Source organism: Crotalus tigris, unplaced genomic scaffold (assembly GCF_016545835.1).
Source record: "Crotalus tigris isolate CLP2741 ecotype Arizona unplaced genomic scaffold, ASM1654583v1 scf7180000024339.11422700, whole genome shotgun sequence".
In the NCBI taxonomy this organism is placed as follows: Eukaryota; Metazoa; Chordata; class Lepidosauria; order Squamata; family Viperidae; genus Crotalus; species Crotalus tigris.
The window spans coordinates 3,639,029-3,657,443 of NW_024100509.1; the positions used below are offsets into that span (position 1 = coordinate 3,639,029).

Sequence of the window (18,415 nt, forward strand, 5' to 3'; positions counted from 1 at the left end):
CACATATTTTTTTAATTCCAATATCTAATGATGATTTATTGGCAACAAATGCGAGCAACTGAATATAACTTTCTCTGGTACTTTCATCACCACTCACAAGATTTTGATGATCAAAGGAGTGTAGTCTGATCACAAGGATCATTGTAATTTGGAAACACATCTGCCAGTCACTAAATCCTATATTCCCTCTTTCAAACTAGGCATACTAGGCAGCACCCAAAGTGGTGATGGGGGTGGGGTACATACATTGCTTTGAAAGGGTGATATCTTCTTTTTCATCCATTTCATAGAGAGAGTCCTGAATATTATAGGAACTACATATATTGCAACTCCAAGAAAGTAAGCATATGTTGTATCATCCCACACTCAGGCCTACTTTTGGAGGCAAAAAAAATTAAGACTGGTTTTATTTCCAGGAAAACACAGTATATGTTCTTGATCGAGTCATGCTGATTTGTATCAATGAATTCATTCTTTATTAGATGTTTATATTCTGCTCTAGTATCATTGCATATCAATGTCAGATATATTGTTCCTTTTTGCTTTTGTGATCCTCCTTTTGCTCTTTTTGTTCTTCTTTGTTCTGCTATCTATTCTCCAGGATCCTCAAATAAAGGATAGACATAAAATAAGTAGGTGTTCCCTGATTTGAATATAAATCTTATTTCAACTCTTTTCAGGAGTCACTGAACCAGAATTCAGTAGTTTGACATTTCTTTACTACTCAATAGTATATCTTTGGCTTAACTGAGCAAATCATATATTGATTTTTCTTTCTTCCTTTTTTATAACTTATCTGAAGAGAGCATTTTGCAAATGTCAACACAACTTCAACTTTTTGATCATATTTGTTATTGTTTTGTTTTTGTTATGTTTTTTGTTATTGTTGCTATTATTGAAACTTGGTGGGATGAAACCCATGACTGGAACATACTTCTAGAAGGATAAAAATGGTACAAAAGTAACAAAACCATCTCAAAAAGGGGAGGAGGAATTGCATTATCTGTAAAAAATTATACTCATTCAACAGAAGTGCACAATACAAGAGATAAAAGCCTTTTTGAAAGTATTTTGGTAAATATCAGAGGAAAAATAAATGACATTGCCATAGGAGTGTACTGCAGGCCACCCAACCAAGTGGAGGAAATAGATGAACTCTTTGCTAATCAGTTAGCTGAAGTGTGCAGGAAACATGCCACTGTAGAAATGAGGGACTTTAACCACTATGACATAAACTGGGAAACAAACTCTGCAGTGAGTGGGAGATCAAATAGGTTCTGACATGGCTGGCTGAGAACTTTATCACTTAAAAGGTGGAAGTGGGAACTAGAGGGTCAGCTATAATCAGTGCTTTTTTTCTAAAAAAAAAAAAAAGGTGCTGGAACTCACACATGTCATACAACCCACCTTGCCTACCCTACAAGGTTCCACCCAAAAAAGGTGCCGGAACTCCGTTTTGGGCGTTCTATGAGAAAAAAAGCCCTGGCTATAATGGACTTAATCGTACCTAATAGAGATGAAATGATAGAGGGAGTGGAAGTTGTAGGAACTTTGGGGGAAAGTGATCATATCATATTAGAATTCACTACAATGCAGACACAGGCAACTGAACAAAGTCAAAATAGTGTTTTAGACTTTAAGGGAGGTGACTTCAACAAACTAAGAGATGGAAAACCTAAAAGAAAAAGCAGTTTAGGGCGCATGGGAAACTCTGAAAAATGAAATACTAAAGGCAGTACCACAGAAAAACAAAAGACACCAGACAAAACTGGCACAGTGCACACAGAGCTCTCTGACAAACTGAGACACAAGGACAAATATAAAAAAATGGGAAAAGGGGCATATAACTAAAACAGAATACCAACAATAGCCCAAATCTGCAGGCATGGAGTCAGGAAGGCTAAGGCTCAGAATGAACTAAGATTTGCAACAAATGCCCAAAAATAACAAAAAAAAGGTTCTTTCAATATGTAAGGAACAAGAAAAAACTCAAGGGAACGATCAATCCACTAATGGAAGAATACAGCAAGAAGTTGGTGGGCAGCAGGGAGAAAATGGAGCTGTTTAATTTCTTCTTTACATCTATTTTTATGCAAAAAAAAAAAATAGCTGATCCCTTCAAAAGTAGCACAGTGGGAGACAGAATGGGATGCAGGTCAAAATAGGTAAGAAATTGGTTAAAAAAAACCTATCCACTTTAGACAACATCAAATCACCAGAACCAGATGGTTTATATCCCAGGGTACTGAAAGAGTTGGCAGATGTGATCTCGAAACCCTTGAACAAAAATCTTTCAGAGCTTCTGGAACACGGGGGAACTGCCAGAAGACTGGAAACAAGCTGATGTGGTTCCAATCTTCAATGAGGGATAAAAAGTGGATCCAGGAAACTACAGACCAATCAGCTTGACATCAATACTTGGAAAAATCCTGGAAAAGATAACCAAGCAGCAATTTGTGAGCACTTAGAAATGAACAAACGAACTAACAAGTTCATTAAAAACAGATCATGCCAGACAAACCCTATGTCCTTCTTTGATAAAGTAACTAAATTAGTGGATCAGGGAAATACTGGGGATAGTTTACCTGGACTTCAGTAAGGCATTTGACAACGTAGACTACGACCTACTAATTGGTAAGACAGAACAATGTGGGATAGTACCACCGTATGGATTCACAATTGGCTGACCAATTAAACTCAGTGTGTAGTACTTAATGGAACTACATCTTCATGGAGGGCAACATGAAGTGGGGTACCTCAATGTTTGGTCTTAGCTCAGTGGGGGTAGAAGGGGAACACATCAGACTGGAGGGAATTTCCAACACTTTGAAAGATAGACTCATAATTCAGAAGGATTTTGACAGACTTGAGCACTGGGCCTTTTCAAACAAGATGCAATTCAATAGTGAGAAAAGCAAAATCCTGCACCTAAACAGGAAAAATCAAATGCACAGGTATAGAATAGGCAGTACCTGGTGCAACAGTAACCATGTGGGGGACATCATTAAAGTATGAGCCAGCAGTATACTGCAGCTGCCAAAGGCCAACGCAGTCCTGGGCTGCATCAAAGAGGGATAGCATAAGAATTATGAGTAACAGTACCATTCTGTACTGATATCACAACTAGAATACTGCATCCAGTTCTGGTTCCCATGCTACAAAGAAGATGCTGAGACCATAGAAAGTGTGCAGAGAAGAGCAACAAAGATGATAAGAGATCTAGAGACTAAGTCCTGTGATGAACGATTAAGGAAACTAGATCTAGTCTAATTTAATGAAAACAAGAATTAGGAGTGACACATGGCTGTTACAGGGAAGAGGGGGTGTACTTGTTCTCCAAAGCACCTGAGACCAGGACAAAAAGCAATGGGTGGAAGCTCGTTAAAGAGAAATCCAACCTGGAACTAAGGAGAAATTTCCTGACGGGTGCTCCCAGGTTCAGTTTATGGTCATTCCTTCACACACTCACAGCCCTGGAAAGTAGCCACAGTCAAATCACTTTCAACTGAACACAGAGACACATTCTTTAGAATACATAGAGACACAGTGAATTTAAAATAACAGCAAACTTACAACTTATATATTTGCTCTTTCTTCTCTTTCACACATACACACACTCATCCACACTTACCAACATCCTTCTCAACTAGGCTGGCAGGCACTAGCCAGAGGGATGAAAGCCATCCAAAGACATCTCAAAGAGTGGGTGGGCCCCCTTTTATCCCCCAAAACCCTTGCTTTGTTGATTCACAAGATTGGCAACTACTCTTGCCTTGTTGATTTACATGTCTGTAGGTGTTGATGGAATTTGGGGAGGGGTTTCCCATGTGCTCAGGCCCAAATTCTTTTGTCTGGTTTAGGTGACATTTTTACTTCGGTTCTTAACAACTTAGTTCTTTCTTATCTATCTCCTGAAGGAATCTTTTAGACATGATTCCTGTTTATCCATCCTCCTTACATGCCTGCATTATCTGTAGATATGGAGGCTTCAGCCTAGTCTTACAATTCGTTAAAGGAATAGTTTGCCTTCTGGAGTTATGGGTCCTCCATCGCTGGAGGTTTTTAGGAAAACATCTGACAGATGTTTGTCCAGGATGGTATAAGGTCTTCTACCTTGAATAGGGGATTGGATTAAAAGACCCTCAAGATTCCTTCCAGTCTTATAGTTCTATGTTTCTATGAATTCTATGCTACCTTTCTATCCTATTACATGGTCTCTTGCCTCTCTTTCTGCCATCCGTACCTCCAGTTTGGTTTTCAGAGTTTAATTTTTTGAATCCCTGTTCTATGAGATTAAAAGCTTAGCATGATAGGAGGGCTCAATAATGCAAATTTTCTGGAGAGGCATGTTGTTGGGAATATGATCTGTTGATCACTGTTGCTAATATGATCAAACAGGTAGAGTAAACCTTAGCTGGGGTAATCGGAGGTAACACTCAACCCACGTGAAGGCATTGTAATATGTAACTCCAAAGCACACATTGGTACGCCCCTTCTGTATTATTGCCAAAACAATTGTAAAGACATGCCTTAGATATTTAAATGGACATGTTAGGAAGCCAGACTCCCAAGCTGGCAATGACTCCTCTAGCTATTGGGAAATTTTCATGAGTTGATCTGGAAACAATCACATGTTCAGATCAAAGCCACACAAAAAAATAAAATAACCTGTGACAGTGACAGCATTGAAAGAGGATTCCCTCATTTTACAAGGGTTTGTTCAACTAAAAATCAAATATGAGAACCATAAATCAGAGAAGCTTTAAATTATCAAAACAAAAATAAAGCATATTAATTAAGTTAACTGCTATAGTAATGTGAACTTACAGGGTTTTTGAAATCAAATGATTTAAGTCATAAAAACCTACTAGTAAAAATAGTTTTAAAAGGTTAGTGAAAAGGGGAATTGCTAGGTCTGCATATTGCTATGACTCATGGAACATCTATTTATCAGATCTATTCAAAGAACAGCAATGTTACACAAATTGCAAGAATAGAAGAATAGAAGACACTGAGGATTTCTGTGGCAAATTGCAAGAGGTATTTGCAACATATAGTTAAAATGTAGTGCTACAAAGAATGCCAAAATTGAGTAAGTCCAACACTGGGTCATTGGATAAAAGCAACAATATAAAGGCAGACAAATAGAGCTTTAAAAGATGAATTTTTTTATTCATTATATCCCTGCTTTAAGCTACAAGCCATCAAAATTTGTGTGCCAGCAAGATATGACAATCAATATATAAAAACATTGTAAGAAACAAATTCAGTATGTTTAATATGAAAAAGAGAACCTAAGGAACAAGAAGAGAAAAAAAAATGGTCAAAACCAAAACAATTTCCACAATTTCAAAAGTAAAAAGAAAAAAATCCAAGCAAATTTCAAAACAAGAAATCATGATAGCTATGGAAAGATGGAGAATTGAGAAATAAGAATTTAATTTAATTTAAATGCCGCCCTACTCCAAATGACTCTGGGTGGTTCTCAATATAACAAAGAAAATAAAATATAGTACAATTCAAAAGCAAATACAAAATAGGGGATTAAAAAAAACAAAACGGTGAATACAGAATTCACAGCCACTTTAGTCTAAGGCATAGGAGAAGAGGCAGATCTTCAAGGCCTTCCAAAATATTATCAGGATTGGAGCCACCCAGAACTTAGGAAGAACTTCATTCCAATGGACAGGTGCTGACAGATGTACCTCTTGGGTCCCTAAAGATAACACTGTTTAACTGAAGAGATGTGAAGTGTGCCAATCCTGCCAATTCTTATTGGCTCAGCAGACACCATGGAAGATAGACAGTTCCTCAAACAAATCTCAAAGAAGAACATACAACTAAATACAAATGTTCAGTATAAAGTGTAGAGCAGGGGTCTTCAGATTCGGCCCTTTTATGACTCATGGACTTCAACTCCCAGAATTCCTCAGCCAGGCACGCTGGCTGAGGAATTCTGGGAGTTGAAGTCCATGAGTCATAAAAGGGCCGAGTTTGAAGACCTCTGGGGTAGAGGGACAAGGACAGATCCCTCTAATCCAGAATGTCAAGAAAATACAAGAAAATAACAATGGATGTGTCCTATTGAAGGGTATTTTTGAACAATAGATCCAGAAATTAATTGTAAGAGTGTCTGTCTCTATAGATAGACTGTTTAAAAGATATCATGGAAGAGAAAATTTATCAGACAAAATTGAGACTGATCTGAAAGTGGGTCAAAAATGATAAGCTATAAGAATGATATGGAAAACAATGTTACACTGGACATAAAAAAGAAACTGGCTGATTAAAAGGGATACACAAATAACAAAATAGGAGAATGGTCTATTTTATAACCTATACTGAATTTACAAAAGAGGCTTGTTATAGTTTTGAAGAATTTTGCAAGAAGGAACAAAGGGGGAAAAAATAAAAAACCAAAGAAATCAATTTGGGGGCATTATTTGAAAGGACTAAAGATCAAGAATGTTAAATGTAAAGGAATATAAAGTGTATAAAATAGATATATTGTTAACTATGAAAACCCTTAATGGACTTTTGCTGTTCAGGATTGAAATCACAAGGTTTTAAGGATATGTTTATAAATAAGGGATGAGATATGTGAAGAACAGATCATTTGTTGTGGTGTTAGGAGAAGGTGGTAAGTTATTAAATGTTTTATACTTGATGTGATGAAGGAAGGAGGAAGAAATTTCTTTATACAGGTAGTCCTTGACTTATGACCACAATTGAGCCTAAAATTTCTGTTGCGAAGTGAAACATTTAAATGAGTTTTACTCCATTTTATGACCTTTCTTGCCACAGTTGTTAAGTGAATCACTGCAGTTAAGTTAGTAACATGGTTGTTAAGTGAATGTGATTTCCCCATTGACTTTGCTTGTGAGAAGGTTATAAAAGGTGATCACATGACCCCGGGACACTGCAACTGTCATAAACACAAGCCAGTTGCCCGATATCTGGATATTGATCACATGACCATGAGGATGTTTCAGTGGTCGTAAGTGTGAAAAATGGTCATAAGTCACTTTTCTCAGTGCATCTGGAATTTTGAATGGTCACTAAATGAACTGTTGTAAGTAAAAGACTACCTGCATAGTTTTATTCCTCTTAATATTTTCTTATTGTTTTTCTTTCTTTTCTATTCTTTCTCTATTTCATTTTTCTTTTCTGCCCCTTCTTTTCTTTTCTTTTCTTTTCTTTTCTTTCAGTTTCTATTACTTTTTATCCTAGTTTAATTTTTCATAATATTAGCTTTAAAAATTAAAAGAAAAGAAAAATGATTTTTAAAAATAAGGATTGAAGAAATTATGGCAACTAAGAACTTAAGGCAGCAATAATCAAAAGTAATCATTGACAATGAAGAGAAATGAATAAATATGGAAATATATTGAAATCCTTTAAAATGGGATTATAGAAATCAGAAATATTTGTAAAGAAGCGATATTGACCAAATCCATTAGAAAAATTAGGTATTATCAACAAGAACAGCTATCTAAGAATGAACCAGAGGAAATATTCATTGAACCCCGAAAGATTTTAAACTGAAAGAGAAGAGGTGGTTAAAGTCCTGTTTCAACAAATATGGAAGAAAACTATGTGATTTAAAGATTGGAAAAAGTTGTGGTCTATATATCTATCGTGAAGGAAGGAAATGGGGAAAATATGCAAATTATCCAATCATTGCATAAATTGCTCATAAAAATAAACATTTGTTTATGATGAGAAAGATGAAAAATTCAGAAGCAGTGGAGGGACACAAAATTAAATAGGTAATATAAGATAGAAAAACAAGAGACTATCACAGAATCATACAGCTGGAAGAAACCTTAGCGGTCTTCTATTCCAATCCACTTCCTGAAGTAGGAGTACTTATTCCAGAACTATCTTTGGTTTCTTTTTTAATTACACAGCTTTGATGGTGTTCAACACACTGCAATGTGGTTTCTCCATTGCCTTGCTTTGCCAGGTCACTCTTATATTCACTCTGTTTATTCAAAACCTGTTATCTGAAGGGCAATATGAACTCAACTTTCCAGTCCAGAGATAATGAGAAGGGCGTTGGGAGCAATCAATTACTTATGCTGATTTGGAGCAGGGGGAAAGAGGAAGGCAGAAGAAATATAATATTTGAAGTTTGATTAGCAAGTCTATGAGAGAAAACCATCAATTGTAAGGATACAATATTAATATTTCCCCAGTTGTTTATAAATGTATCAATCTTTTCCCCTTGGAAATTAAAATAAGTTAAATAGCATTTCAGTATGGAAATTTTTAAATTTGTGTAGAAGAGTTTAACAATCACTGAAGAGCTAGAAACTTAAAGTTTCACGTGTTCCTAGATTTTACTAGCTTTCACTTTAATAATATTGATAAAAAATAATTAGAGAAATCTTTTTTGCCCATAACCAAATATTTAAATGAAGAAATAAAAATCCCAATGCTGAACACAAAGGATAGTGGATATCTACTTCATTTGCATTTTAGTTTTGGTCCAGAAAACTCAAATCAGTATACATATCTCCCCATGAACCCTTCCTCAGTTACAGTTTTTTCTTCCAAGGTTTAAGATTATAACACTGCCAACTCATGAAGTTTGAAAATCTCAAGATACTAGTCCGTTAAAAAATAATAATAACAATAATAACAATAACAGCAACAAATAATAATAGTAATAGTAATAATATAAAAGGTTGGTAAAGTGAGGACCCAGATTGTTGGGGGCAATATTCTGACTCTGTAAACTGCTTAGAGAGATTTGTAAAGCACTGTGAAGTGGTATATAAGTCTTATTACTCTTGCTATTAATTCAAAATCACTGTAGGAAATCACTGGGAGATGTTATGATCCAGATCCAGATCAGAACATATGCTTAAATAGTGCTCTGTAGAAAAAGCCCTTTAATTCTGTCCAAAACCGTCAAAAATCGTATTCATATTTCTTTAAAAAAAACTGTCGGTTTCAGATCTATCTAAAAGATAACTATGTATATAATTTTTATCTATATACAGAAATAAATCATACAATTATAGTTTTCTTTTTTAAAAAGAAAAAAGAAAAGAAAAGTCCAGAAAGGTTAATTATCCACATATTTTCTGAAACTGGATGTTTTAATTCGTTCTGAGATGTCTGTTATCTATGTCTGCAGGTTTCATCCTATTCTGCTGATTTTTAAAAAAAATCTAAAATAATTTGAGGTTTTTCCATTATGAGCACAAATTCACTTTGAGCCACATTAAAGCTAGTATCTTGAACCATATTCAGTGCAATTCTCTACCACCAAATTTAGCCAATGAACTTATTTGAGCTATAATCAAAATATTGATTGGATGAAGCCAGGCCCTACACCATGTATGAATTTTCATGAAACTGTCTACTCTATTCTGCCTCATATGGTGCTGGGAAGCCTGCTGGCCTTGTTTCTTGATAACTTTTTACCAACAGGCAATGGCCTCGTTTGATCTGAGAAGCCAGGTGTTCAACATTACAGAGAATTTAATGTTCATGGTCCACATTGGTATCAATCAGAACTTTAGGATGAATTTAATTCTGTGGCATTGTGTATCAAGAAATAGTAATAGTTAAATATCATTAAAAAGCCAGAGGACACCTCACTTCAATGGATCTGCAAGAAAGTACCCCTTCAAAGCAAAAACAGAAAGCAAAATGGCCCGTTTCTAAGAGACACTACTTGCTTCACCTAATCATCTAAGTGATTTCTAGGCCTGTGCAAAACCCAGATGGATAACCAGTTTAGACCATCTGGCTCTGTCTTCATCACACCCAAAGTAGAACACATGATCTATCCAGAGGACAAACTGAGGAGGAACATGCCATCACTCCTAATGCTAAAAAATAATTGGCTGTCTGCATGTCTGTCTTTTAACCATGTACGATTAAACAAAATATTACAGCAAAATAATTGAGCTTTCTTGCTTTATAACAGTGCTTTCCAACCTCAGCAACTTTAAGCTGTGTGGAAATCAACTCCCAGAATTCTCTAGAATTCTGGTCAAGACAGCTCACAAAATGAAATTGTTGGATTTGCCATTTTATAACACAAGTTTTACCTAAGAACAGTCTTCCCCCACCTGGAGCCCTCCAGTTAAAATCTGGCTTAGATAAATGTCACTTTCCTTTGAGTCCAACCTGCACCTTGAAATATTGAAATTAATAATGTCCTCTGAGAATATTATGAACATATCTTGCTCACAAACAAGAAGCAAAGCTATTTAGAATTAGGATTATAAACACCACTTTACTTAGAAATTAACCATTCAGTCCTGTTTATGAAAATTATACGAATAATAGTTAAGAATGTTTATCTATAATGATACATTTGTTTACAATTTTAGGATAAAAAACCCGACTGCTTTTACTTACTTTCCATTCCCATATTTTATTCTGATATCTTTGCTCTTTTTAATTTCTTTGCCATCTTTGAACCATTTGTAGGATGGCTGAGGATTTCCAGCGCTTGCCTCGCATTTTAAAAAAACCTTTGCTCCAACTTCTACATTTAGGCTCTTTAGTTTCTTGAGTTTTGGAGCGACAGCTGTGAATAGAAACAGAAAGAAACAAAGTCAGTTTGATGAAGCCACCACCCCTCTTCAGTTCTGCATGCTCTTAGGAAATCACAGCTGAAGCCCTGGTAGCTAGATTTGCTAGAGCCTTCAGTTTCAAACCTTTGTGATTACAGGAAGCCAGTGATGAAGAGCTGATTCCTTGTTTATCCACTGCTCCCCACATCTACCTATTATTGTCAAAAAAGCAGAGAACAACAGATGCTTTTGCAGACTGAGCATTTTTTCTTTGGCATCACAGGCAGCTTTGGTTCCCATTCAGCAGCAGATCCTCCATTCTCCTTCCACCATCTCCCCACCTGTCCCTTTGCATAAGAGAAACAAATGTGCATCTACGTGAGAAACAGACTATACAAACGCTCGCAAGGCTTTCTCATAAGACGCTTCAATTCTTGTTCTAATGCTGCTTTCACTAACTCATATGCTACATTCCTCTCTTACCTCTGCTGCTGTTGGCAGCCATGCTGTTGATTCCACAGCCTGTGCTGATATGAATAAGAGCATTTGGCTACAAAAAGGGAAGAGGAGAGGAGGAGGACTTTTTTTCCTTTCAGTTCAGCCACAGTCACTGCAGATTTTTTGTTGTTGTTGTTGTTGTTGTTACTGTTCATGTGCCTGCCTGATCAATCTGAGAATGTACTGTGCACTGGCTTCTCTGCAGCCAAATGGGAATACAAAACAACACATCTCCACAGAGAAAAAATGGGGAATAAGAAGGTCATTAAGTCTTTCAGAATGACAATCTATTCTGCCAAACAGTAATGGCAAAGACTTAAAAGGAAAGTCTCCCCATGGCAGAGCATAAGCATGACAGAGACAAAGATAAGAATGTGGGCCACTAACTAAGCAATCCCAGTCATCATATGCTCCATTGCTACTTCATCTCTGATCTAAATTGGATGGTTTAGTACCCATTACACGCCACCAAAGAATAGCAGTCACATCATGATATCAGAATCAGTAACCTTCCCACTATATTCATTGATTGAAGTACCCTACAGGGCAATAATAACAACAATAATAGAAACTAAAAACGTAACAGCCACAACTGCACTCTTTTCAGGAATTATTGTAGCATGACTGTAGACTTATTCTACATCACCAATGCAATGTTCCTTCTAAATATCATACATTAAATTAAGCAATTAAAATAATTATAGTCTGTCCAGAATATTTTGTGCTGGGTTATATCTGTAAAGACATTTTGATATTCCTACCCATTTAAGAAAGAAGGGCAAACTTGGAAAGCAAAAGGCTGATATTTAGGAGGGAACCTATTAATCACTGTTTTCCTTTCTAATTTCTGATTCCTCAACTTCAAAATATTATTGTTATTAAAAGCTATTAGAGATTAAAAAGAAAAAGAACATAATAGTTTGTCAGATTCTTGGAACAAATATAGCTTTTTCTTAATCAGTTTTATGAGCCAAATTATTTTTAATGTATATTTTCCCAACTCTCCTTGAAATGCTACTCCCCTGGACTTTTCTCAAAGTTCTTCATTATTTATTTATTGTGATGGCAATAAGACTAATTCTATATTTCGAAGAAGGCAAATTATACACATATGTATGTATGTTGATGATATCCAGCTCCACATCTCTACTCAAGACTGCCTGAGTGATGCCACAGATGTCCTTTCCAGTGCCTGGAAGCTGCAAAGATATGGATGGGTGCAATGGGCTTTGGTTCAATCCAAGCAAGATTGTGTGGCTTTGGGTGCTTGGGCTTTCTGGTGTCAAGATTTTTCCACCTTTGATTCTGAATGGTGTGGCACTGCCTCAGATGTGTTGCAATCGGGGGGGGGGTCCTCTTGGACTCGCGGCTCCTATTGGAAGAGCAGATGGTAGTCGTGGCTGAAATAGCTTTTTCATACCTTCAGGTTGTACCCGCTCCTGGACCAGGAGGCTCTTCTCACTGTCACTCATGCCCTTGTGACCTCCCATCTAGATTACTGGGATTAGAAGCTTTAGAACTTCAACTGGTGCAGAATGTAGCTGCACCAAGTAGTAAATGGTGTAGGTTATTCAATACATGTAATGCCACTGCTTTGTGAGCTTTATTGGTTGCCAGCTGATGCTGGATACAATTCAAGTGCTGATTATCACTTTTAAAGCTCTTCATGGCTTGGTCTGGGTTCCTGAGGTCTGTCTTCCCCAATGTTTCTACCTGATCCAGCGGGATGGGCATGCTTTTGGTCCCACTAGCCAAGGAATGTTGGCTGGCAGGGACCATGAGGCTGCCTTTTCTGCCATAGTGCTTCCCCTCTGGAAATTCTCCATCTAGAGCAGGGATCCCCAACCACCAGGCCGTGGACCGGTACCAGACCGCAGCATGCCAGCAACCGGACTGCACAAACAAGCAAAGTCCCACCTGCGGGATGCAGGCAGCACACAAAACCACACCCCCTCTGGGCCGCGGAAAAACCTCTCTTCACGTAACCGATCCTTGATGCCCAAAAGGTTGGGGACCTCTGCTCCAGAGAGTAGAATGAACCCATCCCAGTTGGCCTTTTGTAGGTCCCTGAAAACCTGGATTACGTTCCTGGGAGACAGTCCCATTTCCTACATTACATAATATTTTCTCAGCTGCTGTATTTAATTTTTTTTCAGTTTGAAAGCAAGCAAATGGGAGTAGATAAATAGATACTACATTGGTGGGAAGGTAACAGTATTCCATGCACCGGTGTATAGTCATGCTAGCCATATGACTAGAAGTATAGAATAAATTCTATTCTAAATTCAAACAATGCTGGGCCCCAAATTGTTTTGCTTTTCAAATACATTATTTTACATATCAATATACACTCCCACAACTTCATTTGCTATTCTTCTACCAAGAGAATGTATATGTTTTCCAATAAAAAGCACAAAATAATCTTGCAGCAGTTACCATTGACTAAGCTAAGTCAGTATTTTGAAGGTTTACTGATATTTAATAGAAAGATGACAGGTTGGAAAGGAAATTCAACTTCCATAAATTGTTTCATTCTCTTATTCGGCAAATTGTTTTCCAGAACTATTTAGCTTTACAGCACTGCCACTAAATATGGCAGTATTATACTCAGACCTTCCTGGTTCAAAGAACAGGAGTGTAAAAGAAGTCCTCCTAAATTTCCTAAGGGATATTGGACAACATACAACATTGAGCTTGGCCAATACACCCACAAAATCTTAGGGGATTGGGATAAAAACTCTCTTTGTTCAATAGAGAAGGTGTCTAATCCACACCAGCCAGTTCCCTTGGGCTAGATCAAGTTAATCATGACAGGCCACAGGTGAACTGGTGTAGTTAATCACACGAATTTACATTCTCAGAAAATACAAGAGAGAATCGGTCAGACAAAGTGCATTGGACACTTTACTGAAATTTATTCTATACTGCATAGATGTATGTATTCTACTGTATATATTCTATACATACTAGAAGATAAACTATTTTTCTGATTAACATCACATAGCTATTAAGGAATCAAATCCCCAATCTCATTTTAATCTCTTTTTCTTCCAAAACAAATCAAAACAAAAACCATGTAAGTAATATTGTTATAAATTTGAGAAAGACTTCTGGCATTAACAGAGTAATAGATTAACAAAGTAGGAATGGGCCTTGGGGGAGGTCTTCTAGTCCAGAGTCACCAACCTTTATGGCTTGGCAGCCTGGCGGGGGGGAGAGGAGAACCAGCCTGTGCAACCGATGGGCTGGCGCACGTATGCATATGTGCATCCACATGCCAGCCCACCACTTGTGCAAATTGAGGTGTGTGCCTGCTGGCCTGCCACTTGCGCAAGTTAAGCTGCATGCATGTGCACTACCCTGCCACTCCCGCAAGTTGAGCTGGGTGCATGCATGCCAGCCTGTCATTTACACAAGTCACGTGTCGGAGCTGTCCAGCCATTCACACGGCCCGGTTCTGAACAGCCACAGCCTGGCAGTAGGCCATAGCCCACTACTGTTCTAGTCCAACCCCCTGCTCAAGCAGGAGACCTATATCATTTCAGAGAAGTAGCTGTCCACTCTCTTTTTAAAAGCTTCCAGTGATGAAGCACCCACAACTTCTGAAGGTACGCTGTTCTATTGGTTTATTGTTCTCACTGTCAAAAAATGTCTCCTTAGTTCTAGGTTGCTTCTCTCCTTGATTAGTTTCCATCCATTGCTTCTTGTCTTGGTTTCTGGTGCTTTGGAAAATAATTTGACCCTCTCTTCTTTGTGGCAGCCCCTCAAATATTGGAACATGTTATCATGTCGGCCCTAGCCCTTCTTTTCACTAACCTAGACATACCCAATTCTTGCAATTGTTCTTCATATGTTTTAACCTCCAACCCCCTAATCATCTTTGCTACTCTTCTCTGAACTCTTTGGAAGACACATGCTAGCTTCCTTTGGCCCAGGGGTTACACTGGCTTTCCCCATGCCCCTTTAAAAAAAAATTAAATTTTAAGATTTACTCTCTCCATACACTCACAAGTACTGTATGTCTCTGTAACTGCTTTAGTGCCGTACATTGCTACTAAAGTACTTACTTAGGGAAGAGAAAAATAGTCAAGAGATTGAGGGAAGCAAAGGAACAGGAGAGAAGGGCACCAGCCATGTGAGCACCAACAGAAAGGGATCAGAAGAAGTGATACAGAAGTTGCATTTAGCAGGGGGCTGGACTATACAGCCTAAATGTTCTGTTTTGACTCTGCACATTGCTATAGTGCTTGAAGTCCCGAGTGGCTGCAAAAGCTAGAACGGCAAATTCATTCAAAGCTTTTGCCATCTGATTCACTACAATAGGGAGTATTGAAACAATGCATTAAAATTGTCAACGTCATTAACTTCAACCATCAATTGAACTTGATCTGCTACAGCAATACTGGCAGAAGGGAGACATATGAGAATTTGCACCAACATTCTTTTGTAACCTTTAAATTTATCTTTAGCAAATTGGTTGTTCTTAGTATCAGACTAGTTTTTTTAAAAAAAGTTAGTATGTGAAAGTGAAGAAAATATAGTATTTTTTGATAGCAAGATATGTTGTTGCTTTCAAGAACTAATTGTCCATGTAGAATAAATTGTTATGGCCAGGAAATGATGTGCAATCACTACTTTAAGGATGATATCTAAATTAGACAACTGCTTCCTAAGCAGGTAAGGGGTGGAGCAAAGGATCTGCAGGCAGGAAGAGAAGGACTAAAGCATTCAGTGGCAGGAACATCTCATTCCTTTCATTCAGTTTATGGGAGCAATATCCAGCCTGGGCTTAGTCCTGTGCCAGGTGCTTTCTGCAGGATTATCCACCAAATCACACTGAAGACCAACCAAAAAAAACATTTCATTCTAGACATGGTTTCATTTTTCATAAACCAGACCAAACTGACTGGATAAGAATTCTGATTTAGTAAATAGCCGGGGGCAATTATCATCTGGAATGGTAGCACGAAGAAGAGTGTTTTCTCCCAACGTGAACTCTTAGGTGCTAATAGGGCAAAGACTGATAGCTGTCTCTATGGGAAGCATAAAATCCTGGACTTCCAGAAGGTATTGATACGCATTCAAGAAAAAAATGGCTTCCGTGACAAAATCAAGGATATGGAAATAGTCATTTAAATGATCAAATCTAATCCTCTTGAACAGAGAAGGAATCCAAATTAAATCACCCAGACTGATGACTGTCCAGCTTCTATTTGAACATATATTCCAATAAATGAATCCAATTCTCTTTGTATAATTTTTCCACTGCCAGGAACAGATTGTCAAAGATCTTTCCATTATTTATTCAACCTAAATGCTGACTAGATTGGAAGAATGTGAGCATGGTTTCAAAAGTGGAAGGGAAAAAATCTGTGCTATGCTGATGACACTGCCCTTATAGCAGAATATGCAAACTCTAGTAATAAAAGTCAAGGAGTGAAAAATGGGATAAAATTAAATATAAAGAAGATCAAATTAATGATAACCAGTGGAGCAATCAGTGTTAGAACTGGCTATCAAAGATCAAAGTGGTGGACAGCTTCTGCCTTTTAGGACCAACCATTAATAGTAAAGAACAATGCAAGATAGCATTTGGCAGACCAGCTATGAAAGATTTGGAAAAAATATTCAAATGGTTTGATATGACACTTTGTGGAAGAAAAGTTGGAATTTGAAGAAGCAACATAGAAAGAGTATGGATGATTTTGAACATTGGTATTGAACAATACCATGGACAGCCAAGAAAAGGAACAAATGGATCATTAAATAAATCAACTCAACGTTCTTACTTGACAAATGACCAGTCTCAAATTTTCCTACCTTGGACATAATATGGGAAAACCCAGTTCTCTGGGACAGGCGCCAATACTAAGAAAGATGGAAGAAGATAAAACAAGAGAACAACCAGCAGCAAGGTGTATGGATTCAGTTACAGTGCTGATGAGTTTACTGTTGGGAGACTTGAAAGAACAAGTTGGGGGTAGATCATAATGGAGAAAATGTATCAATATGCTTGCTAAGAGTCAAAACCAACTTGATGGCAAATAATTAGTCAAGTAATCAATCAATGTAGTGCAATAGGCTGAATTCACAAAGAGAAACACTGGAAATCTGAATCCCCCACATCTGGAAGCCTCTTGAGTCTTCATACCATGGCTCCACCATCAGCTCTGGATTGTATCACCACTGCCACCATCTATCTTCTAGATGTATCATCCATCCCACCTGTTGTCTATCTCAGATCCCCAGCATATGAGAGGGATAGGTCTGCCACAGCCTATGTAACATAGATAGGTAAAAAGTGAAATACTTTCAGTGGTAAAACACTCTCTATTCAAGAGAGTCTATTCTATTGGCTTTCAAAAGCCAATAGAATAAAAGGGAGTAGCACAGCTAAGGAAAAGGGGGAAAAATGGCGGACTGTGTTGTTTGGCGACCCCCGTGAAATGGTCGTTCGACCCCAAATGGGGTCACGACCCACAGGTTGAGAACCGTTGGTCCAAAGCAAGGCTTTTCAACCAGTGGTACGGGTACCACCTGTGGTACATTGGCACCTGGCAGGTGGTACGCGACCATCCTAGAAAAGTGGTAGCGGGGGAGGAGAATGAGCTGAACCAGTGGCAGCACTGCACAAGCCTGAGCGAGAGATGGCTGGAGCTGCAGGGCTGTCAGGGCTCAGCGGAAGCGCCAGGATCAGTGCCAAGCTCCAGCTGGAGCTCGGCACTGATCCTGGCACTTCTGCTGAGCCCAGAAGAAGCGCCGATCAGCTGGAATGTTGCAGCATCTCCAGGCTCTTGTAATTTACATTCAGATGCTTGGCAATTGATTCATATTTATGACGGTCACAGTGTCCCAGGGTCATGTGAAGTGACCAAAACCTGCTGCAACCACCCAGCAGACGGGGGAATAAAAACCAAACACCCTCACCCCCACTGCCAATCCTCAACAGAAATGCTCACAACAATGAAAACCTCGGACAGGAGGAAGAGCACCGGTGGGTGGGCAGGCAGGTGTCTTGCTAGGCTGTGCCTTGGGGGCACTTTTTTCAGTGCCACTGTAACTTCGAACAGTCACTAAGCGAACTGTTGTAAGTCGAGGACTACCTGTACTTTATCACTTTTTTCCTTTTTTGGGGGGGGATCATCAAGTTTTTGACACCTTGCTAGGTGACTGGTGGTACTCGAATATTGCCATATCCTAAAAGTGGTACAATGGGTGAAAAGGTTGAAAAGCCCTGGTCTAAAGGATGAATAAAGTATGACAGCAGCTTATTCAAGGAAACACTGAAAATTAGATCTAATACCACACATAAAACAAACCCAGATATTTTCCATGGCTGGGCCATTTATCTATTTCAGGAGGAGGAGGAAGAGGGGTCT

At 38.2% G+C, this 18,415-nt stretch overlaps 1 protein-coding gene across 10 annotated transcripts in view; it reads right to left on the bottom strand.

Annotated features, from left to right (window-relative positions):
- NRG2 (neuregulin 2) overlaps positions 1 to 18,415 on the bottom strand; it is a 203,790-nt gene that overhangs the window by 59,966 nt on the left and 125,409 nt on the right. For 9 of the 10 annotated variants that reach the window (XM_039325944.1, XM_039325945.1, XM_039325951.1 and 6 more), the window contains one exon: positions 10,381 to 10,552. In XM_039325944.1, the coding sequence (XP_039181878.1) occupies positions 10,381 to 10,552 (172 nt within the window). Of the gene's footprint in view, positions 1 to 10,380; positions 10,553 to 11,021; positions 11,691 to 18,415 lie in introns of those variants that run through there. The other variant, XM_039325953.1, reaches the window with a different exon arrangement.